Source organism: Penicillium paradoxum (genome assembly GCF_028828445.1).
Source record: "Penicillium paradoxum strain IBT 22861 chromosome Unknown utg000005l_segment0_segment0, whole genome shotgun sequence".
NCBI classification, from domain to species: domain Eukaryota; kingdom Fungi; phylum Ascomycota; class Eurotiomycetes; order Eurotiales; family Aspergillaceae; genus Penicillium; species Penicillium paradoxum.
Window position 1 is genome coordinate 3,732,996 of NW_026643183.1, and position 13,411 is coordinate 3,746,406.

At 49.8% G+C, this 13,411-nt stretch overlaps 4 protein-coding genes across 4 annotated transcripts; 1 reads left to right on the top strand and 3 right to left on the bottom strand.

The window, feature by feature from the left end:
* Positions 1–385: 385 nt before the first annotated feature.
* On the bottom strand, positions 386–2,124 carry N7457_006338 (ankyrin repeat protein; the record flags this gene model as incomplete). The annotated part of the gene is made up of 7 exons (XM_057177382.1): positions 386–427; positions 485–543; positions 603–710; positions 760–1,158; positions 1,217–1,439; positions 1,505–1,833; positions 1,878–2,124. 7 exons carry the CDS (start codon positions 2,122–2,124, stop codon positions 386–388), a joined length of 1,407 nt encoding a protein of 468 aa, XP_057031684.1.
* Positions 2,125–3,107: 983 nt separating this feature from the next.
* On the bottom strand, positions 3,108–5,609 carry N7457_006339 (GMC family oxidoreductase; the record flags this gene model as incomplete). The annotated part of the gene is made up of 10 exons (XM_057177383.1): positions 3,108–3,239; positions 3,301–3,485; positions 3,542–3,667; positions 3,722–4,007; positions 4,060–4,120; positions 4,181–4,796; positions 4,853–4,896; positions 4,953–5,206; positions 5,262–5,415; positions 5,467–5,609. 10 exons carry the CDS (start codon positions 5,607–5,609, stop codon positions 3,108–3,110), a joined length of 2,001 nt encoding a protein of 666 aa, XP_057031685.1.
* A 1,736-nt stretch (positions 5,610–7,345) lies between these two features.
* Positions 7,346–11,276, bottom strand: N7457_006340 (uncharacterized protein; the record flags this gene model as incomplete). The annotated part of the gene is made up of 2 exons (XM_057177384.1): positions 7,346–9,944; positions 9,997–11,276. 2 exons carry the CDS (start codon positions 11,274–11,276, stop codon positions 7,346–7,348), a joined length of 3,879 nt encoding a protein of 1,292 aa, XP_057031686.1.
* Positions 11,277–12,673: 1,397 nt separating this feature from the next.
* N7457_006341 (uncharacterized protein) lies at positions 12,674–13,279 on the top strand (the record flags this gene model as incomplete). The annotated part of the gene is made up of 2 exons (XM_057177385.1): positions 12,674–12,802; positions 13,034–13,279. 2 exons carry the CDS (start codon positions 12,674–12,676, stop codon positions 13,277–13,279), a joined length of 375 nt encoding a protein of 124 aa, XP_057031687.1.
* Positions 13,280–13,411: the final 132 nt, after the last annotated feature.

Here is a 13,411-nt window from a genome sequence, read left to right on the forward strand (position 1 = left end):
TCGAGGTCTGTCTGCCTGAAGGGTAAGGCACAAACTGGCAGTGCAAACAAGACAAAAGAAAGATGTACGTCCTCAAAGGTGCAAAGTAGTCTCCCCTTTCTTCCACGCTGGAGGGCTTTACCGGCCTCTTATTTAACCTGCAAAGTACAAGATCTGTGGAGCAGCAAAACTTCGACTATCGAGCCTAGACCTTATTACCTGACTCCTTCGCATGAACTTTTTCCCTTAACAAGATTCTCATTCCTACTCAAAGAGTGAAACTATAGCTGGCTGGCCATCAATAACACGAGGTTCCTGCCAATCATTCTCATCCCTGAAACCCTTCGATTTCGAGAACCTGTCACACCCTGCCAGTTCAAGCAGAGCTCCTCGGCCCAGAGGGTATTTAATACCTAGGCTTGTTCTTTGCGTCAAGTCTCGCCAGAAGCTGTGGTATACTAGTTAGTCATAATTCGAATGCCGGTTTAATTGTATAGTAACGTACCCAGGTGTTCAGATCGGCGTCGTTAGTCCTGAGATTCTCAAACTGCGCGTCCAAGTGCTCTTCATGGAAATGTCAGCAAGAAAACTTCCCTGTAATTTGATGGGATTTGATAACCTACCTGCAGTGACAAAGAGCGGCACAGGAACGAGAGGGTGTTGTTGCCAGCTCTCCAAGAATCCAGTCGCCTCAGGAGCATTGCCAATCTGGCTCAGATCGTACCGGATAGCTATACAAGATCAGTCCCGAGTAGTAGAGTAAGACACGGAGTCACCTACCTTGAGGTCCGTAGCCATTCGAAGCTAGATACTTCATAGATTCCTCAATGACATTGGCAAAAGTATCTTTATCCTCCTCATTGGGGCACCCATCGGTAATCGTCAAAATGAGAAGTGGTCGTCTCAACTCAAACCCGCGGTCAACAGGATCATAAAGGAACTCCTGGACGATCTTGGACTTCAGATTCGTTCCCAGTCTGGTCGATCCATCGGGGGTAAAGTTCATTTTGTCTGGGAGGTCACTGGGTCGGAGATTGTTGGCCTGGCCATCAGTCTTGTTAATAAAGCGAAGATGCACCCGGCCGTTGGGGGCGGCTTTGGTTATAAGATCGGCCATGCGTTGCACCATGATGGATTGCCTGTTCATCCGATCATCTGTCTTCATGGACCCGCTATCATCTATGGAAAATTGATGTTAGGCTGAGAATTCCTTGATTGGATTTGAAATTGCACCCACCGCAATAAAAGATTGGCTGGTAGAGAGCCTGCCGCGACATGATAGTGACGTTCTCGGGTGTCGCGCCTGGGACAGTGCCATCCCGAAGAATCTCGGCTGCCCTTTCTGCTACCTGAGGTATGTAATCATTGCCCTTGGGGAAGAAATCCTCCAGCCCATTGCCTGAGACATAGTTTCCAAGATTGTGCTCAAAGTCCTCTGCTGTGCGGGGGCTATCAACATCCTACTCGCGTGTCAGATGAACGGTCTATCAGGAGAATCGTCAAAGACCGATGGAAATGGAAATACCTTCTGGGGGTACTTAGAAAGAGCAGAAATCCGATCAATGGCATTTTTGCCCACATCGGACCAATTGCTGAAATATGCAAGAGCAAAGAGTCCCGAGCTGACAAGCCAATTCTCCAACTCAGGCTTCCAATCTGGTCGTTGGTCCTTGGGAGAGATAGCCTTGTGGATGGCAGAGTTAGTAGACTTATTTGCGAGGCTACGGGGTGTTTCCCCAATGCGATTGGGCTTCGTCAAAGACGCCCCCGCGTCGAGGAGTGCACTGATAGCCTCTGGACTGGTTCCTTGTCGGACTGCCGCGATCAGGGGGTATCCCCCGATAGCGCGACCGGCTCGTCAACTTTGGCTCCGTACTCCAGTAAAAGTTCGACGATACGTCCGCTGTTGGCAGGTGCTTGAGTGGCCAGGTAGAGGGGCGTCTTTCCATCCTCGGTCGTTCTGTTCGCGTCTGCTCCTCTTTGAAGGAGGAGCTTTACAGCTCCCACATGTCCGCCTCGGATGGCCAGGAATAGTGCGGTGTCGCCGTAATCATCCGTGTCGTCGATCAGCTGTGAGACGAGATGCTCATCCAAGCTGGACCGTGCAAGGGTTCCGTTCTTTGCATTGCTGTGCAGGTTGTCCATTATCAAAGCTGCGTTATCTGGAGGTTTTTGAGTGTTCGGATGTGCAAGCTCAGTGTTGATAATCTGGAGAGAAAGATGAATCAATGATTCCTCCGGTCTTCTTATAGCACGGGCGATGGATCAAACCTCGCCAGTGACATCCACTGAGCACATGTAATGCATTGACGTCAACGCGACATACTTTGATCAATCATATTGATCACCAGACTCTTGCGTTGACTCGGAAGGATCTGCATGATGGAGCGGATATGAGGAGCGAATGCGCGACCATGCTGTCGATAACAATGGCTTCCGTACGGGGTTCCAGTAGTTACTCATCATGGCGTGGTAGTGGCGGCCTGAAGTTGCAGAAATTGCAAACTCGACGAGGGCGCGATGTTTCACGACAGCTGCGCCATGGAATCCCTCGCTGGTTGTGATCGCTAGTTCCTGCACAGCTTACGCATCTGCAGTTCGTCGGCCATCAAACCCTGAAGCCTCTGATTGGCTGGTGGCTCTGGGGTTCGTGGAGAGAGGCGTTTGGGCGTTCTCATTGGCTATTGGGTGTGCTGAACTGCACGTCTGGCTCGAGTCCAAGATGCAGAATGTCCTCACAAATCTCTGCCGCTGCATGTCAAGCGGTAGCTTTGGATGCATACGCTTGCAGCTGGCAGTAAGCTGAAATTCGCTCACATAGTTGAAGAAAATCATTGTCTTCGCACAAGTAAGACTCCATAGATGTACTTGATTCGGAGCTGAATTGGGCTCACTGTCCCTGGTTCTTTCCCACCGATACAGCATTGGAGCGCAATCTACTTTGTTGTTCACTGCTATTGACAAGATGAATTACACATAAGCAAGATTATGTGAGCGATATGGTTTAAGAAAATGACTTTCGACGTGCAGCTAACTTCTCGCACAAGTGGAACATAGCAATCCCCCGGATACAGCAAAAATCAATCTCATGCAAACCCAAGTATTACCAACCCGATACAACAGATCCATCAGAGACGAGAAAGATTGGAGAATTCTCCCGGGGCATGATAGGTAGGAACCTTCATATCAAGCGCAGCGCCGGAATAACCCAGATCCTCCGCCACAAGCATGGCACACTTTTCGCCAATAAGAAGAGCGGTCTATACGTTGCATTAGCATCAGGGTCACCCCCACAAAGACAGAAAAACAGGCAATACTTACGCTGAACGTGTTACAGCCCACATTGTCAGGACAAATCGACAGATCACAAACCTTAAGGCCCTTCACGCCGTGAACATTCAGCCGCTCATCGACAACACCTCCGTGTGGAGCAATGGAGTTGCCTTCTCGTGGAGCCATGCTGCAGGTTCCAAGGCAGTGCCATGTTGTCTCGACGTGACGTTGAACTGCACGATGGTCGTTAGTGACAATACTATCAATGAGTGCGATATTGGACTCTTACTCCATTTCTCAATGTGCTTGATATCCTCATCACTGTACTCCAGGGGTGGACGAGTTTCGTGTCTGTTGGAGCTGAGAGTCGATGTCGAAGGCTGCTTGCCTGCCTCCAACGGCTGTGTCCAGGATCCTATGCCATGGTGTTAGTCCTTGTCAGCCGTGATGTGGGGCGTTTAAGTCCTACCGTGCTGGATGCCCGCAGAAATATGGTTGCGACCGGCGTATGCCTTCGTAGTTGCAAGATCCATGTCGCTTGCGCGAGCGGATGAGTTGAACGCGAATTGAGGGTGCATTGAGGTCACTTCGCCGGCGTACGCGCCCATGCGTCGAGCTGTCTCGCGGGATTTGATGTATCCCCACACCATGGGAGCCATGTCGCGCTTATCGTTCATGAAGCCTGCGTCAAAGTCGGGAACCTCATATGGATCGGCTGAGTTGATGTGGGTGAAGCCACGAGAGAAGGGGTATTCCTATTATTCATTTAGTAACGATGGGTATTGACTGACGAAAAGGGTGTCATACTAAGAAGTGGAACATGGTGAAGAACTTGCCGGGCGGCATATGCATGTGGTCGCCAAAGAAACTATCGATCAGTTAGCGATCTGATACATTCATTAAGAGGTGGATGGGAAACCGTGCTTACCCTGAGATGATCGAATAGTGCATAACAGGCTTATCGGGCTTGTTCTTGAAATACGACTCATATCCCTCAACAAAGTCTGGCGTCGGCCACTTCTTCATCTCTCCCAATTCCTCCGGTGTGGGACGAATCTTGACACCAGCATCGATGCCATTAGTCGCCAATGGACCAGTGCCCTTCTTGTCCCACTCTTGGAAAATCTTCTTTTGAATCTTCGGATCGCCACGTAGGAAGTCATCAAATGACTCGACCTCAGGCTTCGCACGATAGACCGAGAAGGTAAGATAGTGATCTTGGAAGTTTCGACCCACTCCAGGCAGATTGACAAGAGGCTTGACGCCCGCCCGGCGCAGCTTCTCAGGGTCACCGAAGCCCGACCGCTGGAGAATGAGTGGTGAGCTCATTGTGCCAGAGCTGATGATGATCTGCTTGCGGGCTTTGAAGATTCTGCGCACTGGCTCGCCGCCGTTGAGGGGCTTGGTGGGGACCGTGACGACTCCGACGGCACGGCCATTCTCAACGATCACCTTTTCGACTTTGGTGTTGCATTGGAGGTGGAGGTTGGTGTGTTTGGCTCGGGTGCTGTGGACGTAGGCGTGGGCGGCATCGCTTCGTCGTCCTGGTAGGATGACTGTTAGTCATTGCCAATGCAGATAGAGGGACTGTGGTATATACCTGTGTCGCGGTTGATCCATTTCAGCCAGTGTTCCGCGCCATGACTGATACATATTATTGTTAGCCAGGTGCAAAGAAGCCTTCCATTCGGAGCTCTTACCCAGTCTTCAAGTCCTGCAAATCATCTGTGAATGGGATTCCTTGGGACTCCGCAGCGCGAAGGAAGTCATCCTTGATTGGGTAGGTATAATTGCCGAAGGAGACTTTGATGGGACCGTCAGACCCATGCAGTTCAGGGTTGTTGCTAGCGCGCTGATATGTCTCATGCTTTCTCATCAATGGCAAAAGCTCTTTGGTTGTCCAGCCCTTTGCCTGGAAGTCATCGTAGTCCGAGGCCGAGGCTCTGGTATACATCTGTATTACGCGTCAGCAAGGAGGCCGAAGAGTGATCAACATGGAAGATACTTACCATGAAGTTGATTGAACTACCCCCTCCGAGAATATTGGCACATGGAACAATAGCCTGGCGTCCATCCAGATGCTCGGAAGGTCTGGAATGATAGAAGGACGCGGTCTTGGAGTCGAGTTTCATGTTATTAGGGTAGATACCAGGGCGATACACCCTAAATTGTAGTCAGAACCAAGTTCATAAGGCTGATCAGCATGGCTCTTACCATGGATTGTTTAGATTGTCTTCACCTGCCTCGATCAACAACACTGAGAGGTTGTGATCGAGATTGGCGAGACGACCAGCAGGAACACATCCTGAACTGCCGCCACCACAAATGATGATATCGACTTCCTCAGGAATAGTCATAGTTATTGATTGTGCAAGGCCAGAATTTGGAATATTTTCAATGAATTGCCCTGGTAAAAGACTAGAGACACGAGACAGGGTTTCCGGAACTCTTTATATAGCCTCGCCTTTCGGCCCACCGGCTATAGTATCAAAACAGCAATCCACAATATCTCCACGATATCCCCATTGAACCCCGTGTTTCAACCCCTCATGCGGAGACAGAGTTCAAGCCGTTGGGTGTACCATCGAAATATATCAATGATTCTGATGTATGGGGAGTACCTCCATCACCCATGTTCAGGCGACTTATGCGCTTTTCTCATTCACTCAATGTCTCTTATGGATTCGATGAGGCACAGAAGTAGAAATTTATTATCTAGCTATATATGAGCAATTCAGAGTCCCTGTATTCAATAATGGGAGTCATGATGTCAGATGCTGGACAAAAAGACGATACACATTCCTGATGGCTCTGATCAAGAATTCTGGGGAATTCCCCGCATTTGGCGCATAGCTATCACCATCTAGCTAGGCATCTGGCCTGGTCTACTGCAAGCTCTACGCAAGTCAGCTCCTGCCAAGCGTACTCGGTCGCTTGGATGCCGTCGGGGTTGATTATCAATGGTTAGACATCTGTAAGTCCTCGGAAGGAAGATGTAATGTCCTGAGGTCATCAATCAATCATTAGGAATGAATTTAAAGGCATTTTGTTCTATACATGTGATACTGGTGACCTGGTAGAATTGGACAACGGGCACAGAGGGTATGTCGAAGGTCTGAAGTCGCATTTTTGATCTCCAAATATAGCATCTGTATTTCCCCGCTTCAATGCAGACTATGAGCACGGTATGTATACAGCTAGACAACCCGTTCGAATCCTTCGAATCACAGCTGTGCCCAGGTGCTAGAATATCCATAAAAGCCGGCTTACGCCCTGATTCAGCGTAGTTCGGATAGAGCGGGGACCATGAATCAACCTGCCAACACTGTGGCGCTTTGCTAGCGCCTCAGTGCCCTGCGCTGAACCTCACTGCCCCCGCACTATCCAGGCTCTAGCTGAAGGCTTTGCGGGGTACAAGTATTGGCATGGGATACTCCGCCTGTTAACGCCAGTGGTGATGATCCTGAGTATTGTTGCTTCAAGCCTATTGGAGGAAAATATATCAATGGATCACGGAGAACGAAATCTGCATTCCATGGGACCTGTACATTAGATCCTCCTTGTAAGTCAGTGCATTTTGCTTATGTCGAGGTTCTCATAGAGCTATTCAAATATGTATCGGATGGCAAATATTTACCTTGGAGGCTCATTGAAACAATGGCGAATTTGAAAGGTGGTTAGCTGTTTTAGGTCGGACGGAAATGGGGTTTACGGGGAGGTTCGCGTGCTGAGATACCAGGCTCATAATTCCCTTCTAGTGTTTCAGTCTTTGGCTTGTTAATGCGACGGTTTTCTATCTACAGCTGGCGAATAATAGGAGCGGCATCAAAAGCATATGTGCTTTCGAAATAGAGCCATGTGAGCCGAGCACTGTGGCTGCCAATTACTATAAAATGTTGACGTGAAAGGAAATTATGCATCCTAGTACCAGAATCTAGTGATGTGTCCAAGCGAGTACTAAGAGTGGTCGTAATGTCTGTATCTACAGAGCGACCTTCATGGCGATTTTGGATGGAACCAATGTATTGATCAACCCACGTCAAATCATAAGGAATGGCTTCAACTAAATATCTAGGTTGACCCGCAGCTGAAGTTAAGACTCGATGATTTCCTGCAGCTCCCAGTTAGAGCCTTGATTTGCAGCTTTCAGGAGGTCTTCTCGATCAACACCTTGGTCCAAGAGCATCTGCACCGAAGCCTTTTTCCCTCCACCGGATACAATCTGGACCACATCAGAGTTGGCACCATGGTCTAACAGTGTTTGTACCAGCGTTTCGCTGGCTCCGCGTAGCAATGCTGCCTGAAGTGCATTACCATAAACTCCGCCTTCGGCATTGACATCGGCGCCACTGTCTAGCAGAGTCTGCACTAGAGGCTCGCCACCCCGGGCTGATGTGGCAGCTTGGAGCGAATTGCCGTAGAAGCCTCCCTGGGCGTTGACATCGGCACCTTTATCTAGCAGCATCTGCACGATACATGGATCTTCACTACGCACAGCAGCCTGGAGGGCATTTCCGTACTCCCCTCGCTGGGCGTTGACATCGGCCCCCTTATCTAGTAGCATCTGCACGATAGATGTATTATCTTCGGTGAGTGCAGCAGCCTGGAGGGCATTTCCGAAGTACCCTCCCTGGGCGTTGACATCGGCCCCCTTATCTAACAGCATCTGCACGATAGATGTATTATCTTTGGTGAATGCAGCAGCCTGGAGGGCATTTCCGAAGTCCCCTCCCTGGGCGTTGATATCGGCCCCCTTATCTAGTAGCATCTGCACGATAGATGTATTATCTTTGGTGAATGCAACAGCCTGGAGGGCATTTCCGAAGTCCCCTCCCTGGGCGTTAACATCGACACCTTTATCCAGCAGCATCTGCACGATAGATGTATTACCTTCGATGCTCGCAGCAGCCTGGAGGGCACTTCCGGATGGCCCTCCCTGGGCGTTGATATCGGCACCCTTATCTAGTAGCATCTGCATGATAGATGTATTATCTTTGTTCCTCGCAGCAGCCTGGAGCGCATCTCCGAAGAGCCCTCCCTGGGCGTTGACATCGGCACCTTTATCTAGCAGCATCTGCACGATAGATGTATTATCTTTGACGCGCGCAGCACTCTGGAGGGCATCTCCGAAGCGCCCTCCCTGGGCGTTGACATTGGCACCTTTATCTAGCAGCATCTGCACGAGACATGGATCTTCACTACGCACAGCAGCCCCGAGAGCATTTCCGAAGCGCCCTCCCTGGACATTGACATTAGCACCTTTATCTAGCAGCATCTGCACGATAGATGTATTATCTTTGATGCTCGCAGCGGCCTGGAGGGCAGTTCCGTACTCCCCTCCCTGGGCATTGACATCGGCACCTTTATCTAGCAGCATCTGCACGATAGATGTATTTTGTTTGAAGCGCACAACATCCTGGAGGGTAGTTCCGTACTCCCCTCCCTGGGCATTGACATCGGCACCTTTATCCAGCAGCATCTGCACGATAGATGTATTACCTTCGATGCTCGCAGCAGCCTGGAGGGCACTTCCGGATGGCCCTCCCTGGGCGTTGACATCGGCACCTTTATCTAGCAGCATCTGCACGATAGATGTATTATCTTCGATGCTCGCAGCAGCCTGGAGGGCACTTCCGGATGGCCCTCCCTGGGCGTTAACATCGGCACCTTTATCTAGCAGCATCTGCACGATAGATGTATTATCTTTGATCCTCGCAGCAGCCTGGAGGGCAGTTCCGTACTTCCCTCCCTGGACGTTGACATCGGCACCTTTATCTAGCAGCATCTGCACGATAGATGTATTATCTTTGATCCTCGCAGCAGCCTGGAGGGCAGTTCCGGACCGCCTTCGCCGGGCGTTGATTGCCTTTGACAAAGACGCGCCGTGATAGCTGCCTGTGAGTAACCGCCCGAGTATTGACTGTAGCCCCATCACTGTTGCGTAATATATAGGGGAGGCTAAATCCTGCTTCCTCACATTAAATACCATAAATCCTTCAAATGCTTGATCCGGATCATGTAACCTCACCCACGTCACCAGAGCATCGCTTTGATCTTCGAGAAGCCTTAAAACGAGTTCTTCCACAATCTGCTGTTCATCAGAACGTAAAAAGTGATGAGCCCAATTTTGCGCAGCGAATTGAGCAAGTGGAAATTTTTTGACTTTCGCTATATCAAGGTCCCCTGTGACAAGACTTGGTTCCAGCAAGTAGCAAAGGCAGATCCTGGCGGCTTCTGTGTGTGCCGGCCCACTTAGAATAGCGAATGCTTTGCATGTTTCTTTCAAGATACGATCCGATTGAAGGTACTCTTGAACAGAGAAATGTGCTATGCGTGCAATGGAGTTGGTTCTACCAGCAATATCTTTCCCGGTCGCGATTTCAACAAGACCAAGGCAGATGTCAATAAGGCCTTCTTGGTCGTATGAACGGCCATCACGGTCAAGACGCGGTGGATCGGTAAGATCAACAGCATGAGCATCAATCAGCTCTTCGACTGCCAGTGGTCGGGTGGAGACCGAAAGGATAGTCAAAATCCGCCGCACGTCTTCGACATAGTCTTCATCGATATTGCATAGGATGCGCGCGTACGTTTGATCCAAGTCACGGGGCAATGACTGGAGGCATTTATCAAGCTGGTTTCCAGTGTGCACTTTCCTGAGAGCATTGAACTGACACTCAACATATCGGAACCTAGAGAAACAGTTAGACAAAGAAGCATGTGCTCCGATGATTGCTCACTTACACTCCTTGCGCGTTCTGAGTCAACTTCTGTTGAATTTCTTTCCTACGGCGTTCCCACTTATGGCGTTTGGGGTCATTGTCGAGTTGGTAAGAGATGAAGTTTTCTATGTCTTCGTCAAGTTCGGGATTTCTCATCAAGAGATCTTCGTCACGAGAGGGCTCTAGAGATTGACGGATATGGAATTCATCACGACTGGTTATCAGGAGATGAACGCTTGGCAAGGCCCAATCCCGTATCGTCTGGATCGTGCTCAAAACACTTTCCCTCTTGCTGTCCCGTGGGCTTTCATCCAATGCATCGACTAAAATATAGCAATCACGCAGTTGACCAAGAAATTTGTAAAGTGAGTTGAGAAGCACGTTCACTGGGGGGCTACTGGACTTGTGCAGCTGGTATAGTTGCTCCAGATGCTGCTCGCCATCTTGGACTTGCGCTGACAGTTGCAATAGCAATGTGCGTAACATGCCACTATCATCTTGCTTCGCCTCATCGGTGAAGGAAAAGTAGAAATACCCGATTCCTACCCCCTGGCTATGCTTCATCCTCTTGAATGTATATTCGATTGCAGTTGAGCACAGGACAGACTTGCCACATCCAGCAAAGCCGTTCAGCCAAAGGAAGGAATTTTGTCCCACTAGCCAGTCAGCGAACCGAGGGCCATTGACGAGCCAGAGTCCAGTATCTGCACGACGTTTGGCAGAAGCAGCGTTATGATTGAGAGATGCGTCCGGTGCTGCCAGCCATGCGCGAACCATGAACGACACCTGGCTAGCGGTTGTGCGCTCGAGCAGGGACTTAAGATCCGATATACCATCTTGAATTTCATTCTGGCCCTTCAGCTGTAGGACATCGAGTGCAATCGACAAATCCTCGCGTATCTCGGCAATGGCTTCCTCAAGCTTTTCCAGAGTGCTTTTTCGAAATGGGTAAGCTGCACGACGACCGGCAATTTGAATTCGACCTTTGAGGTTGGCATTTGGATCTTTGACAAATTTCTGACAGTCAGTTTTGAGCTCCAAGATGATTTCCTCGCATCTCTGTATGGCCTCATCGACTTGTTTCTCGAGCTCCTCGGGGTGCGCGCGAGACAGGCGAGTCGTCAAGGCAGCCTTCAGGGATTGAAAGACTGTCTGAAGGGTCTCCAAATTCTTTGTAGTCCTCGCCAGATTGGCATCCTGATCCTTGTAGGCGGAGTAAAAGTCGATCAGACCTTGGGTGGTTTGAATGCCAAGGGAGATTATCCCCGCAGCCCCGGACAAAATCGAGAACGGGTCACCCATCGTGATTAAATACTGGGAATTTGGTCAGAATATTCTCTGTACGTGAGCTCGATATTGATCAAGTTTTCGTTATGAGATTGATGAAGTTCGATCCATCTCAACCAACCTTGGAAGCGGGGAAAGCTGATCGATTCCCAAGCCTCTAGAGCCGCCCACGTGTACAGGGCCGGATTGAACCAATAAGAATACAAGTTCTTAACGCTGGAGAGAAGCCACACCGAGTTGTACACCATATCACCTAGGGATCCAGGGATTCTTCGTCTTTCGGGCCTCCAGTAAGTGGTGTTGGCAGGATCTGCGAAGAGAGGCTCATCGTCTCGTCTTACACCGATGGAGCCGTGGTCAATTCCTTGGCCTTCTTTAGGCCCTAGATGTTTATACTTTGCGTGAATCTCTAGGTCCTAATGTTGTTCCGGCTGATTGCTTATCAATTGCTTGTCAATTGTACTCTTTTCCCCGCTGTAGAAATGTTGATCATGTACGTATCCGTTTGAGTGATATGTTCGGTGCTAGTTTATTGGAGGTTTAGGGCTTTCAGGCTGTAGGTGTTCGCACTAAAGACTATCTTATACATTAAGGCTATAGAAGTTGTAGAGTATGGGTGTGGATATTTTACTTACGCCATATTTTCTATAGACATTCCTAGGATTTTCAGATCTTAAACTTGGCTACGGAGTAGTCTGGGTGTCAGATATCAGATCTCTCCCTCCTTCCATAGCTCAGCTAGTCTTCTACTTCAATCAACCATCTTCATGATGCATCTCGACGTCTCTCTCAGTAGACTCTGACACTGGGATAACATCTGTAGGCCCTAGATCACCTGAAGTAATAATTGTTTCACAATCTCACAATTCCATATATAGTTGTCAAGTTCTCATCTCTTGCACGCCGAGTGTGGGGTGCGTATTAAACGATTGCCAGGCCACAGCAGCTGAAGCATCCTCTATTCGGCCAATATCAATTTACCCTTCCATAGATGCGGTGGGGGAGGGAGTGGCTCTTCTCCTAAACCCTGTCCACTTTGGTAGTGCGGCGGCGGGGGCTGTTCTATTGGGAACTGTGGCTCTGATGGATGCCTCGACGGTGACTGCAGCGATGGCGATGACGATGGCGAGTGCAAAACCAAGACCGTAAGCCAGTGCTTCGAGTACTATACCGTCACGACTAATGAAGTTGCCATCAACACCATCTCCTGTACATCCACTACTTGTATCCCCACCGCTGGCTGTAATACCACCGCTAGCACCGAGGCTATCACCTCGACCTCCGACCCTGAACCATATCCCACGTTCATCACCGTCCCCTCATCTACTATCAGTCTGGACCCTTACGGGGGCTGCGAGCCGTGCTAATTGGCGGCTATCTCCGTTGAACCCGTAGAGCCCACTTATGCTGGTATGCGGATGCGGAAGCGTGATGACCCACCAGCAGTCACAATCATAGAGGCGAAAATTGGGTGCTGCAACTTCAAGACGGAACTTACGCTAGAGTGGAATGGCGGACCTAAGTACCTCTCTTCGGCACTGGTAAGCAACTTGCGACAGAACCAGCAGGAAATGAAACGATAGTTCTCCAAGGCAACGGACGGGTGCGTCCCAATTGCCACGACAGTTCACAACAGCAAGCTAAAAGAGAACTGGGACGCGTTTAAGGCGTAGCAGGCCGCGGATCGCAAGAGCTATGGGGCGCTCCAAGCGACGTTGCAAAAGCCGACTATCGACCATGCGTAGGAGCGCAGCTGGTTCTTCGACTTCTAGATGGACTATATGCAGAAGAAGGGTTGGACTGGCGAGAAATTCAACAAGCAGATGAATCCAAATCCCTGCTCCACGCCAATTCTCCAGCAGTTGTTCAACAAGGTTGCCAACAATAAGGAGTGGGATTTCGTCGGTATGACGGGGGAAATTAACGACCAGTACAAGGGCCTCCTCGCCGATAGCAAAGAAGACTTCCTCAAGCAGGCACAGAACAACCGAGCGCCGGTGAAGGGCACACTTCCTTAGAAGACTATCAAGCCCAAAGTCCAGATGAGATTGACTTTCCTGGGCAAGATCGCGCTGGGTTGTCAGCTCAACACCATAGATGAGGTGACGAAGCCGTTAATCAATACGAGTAACAAGATCTACAAACGCTGC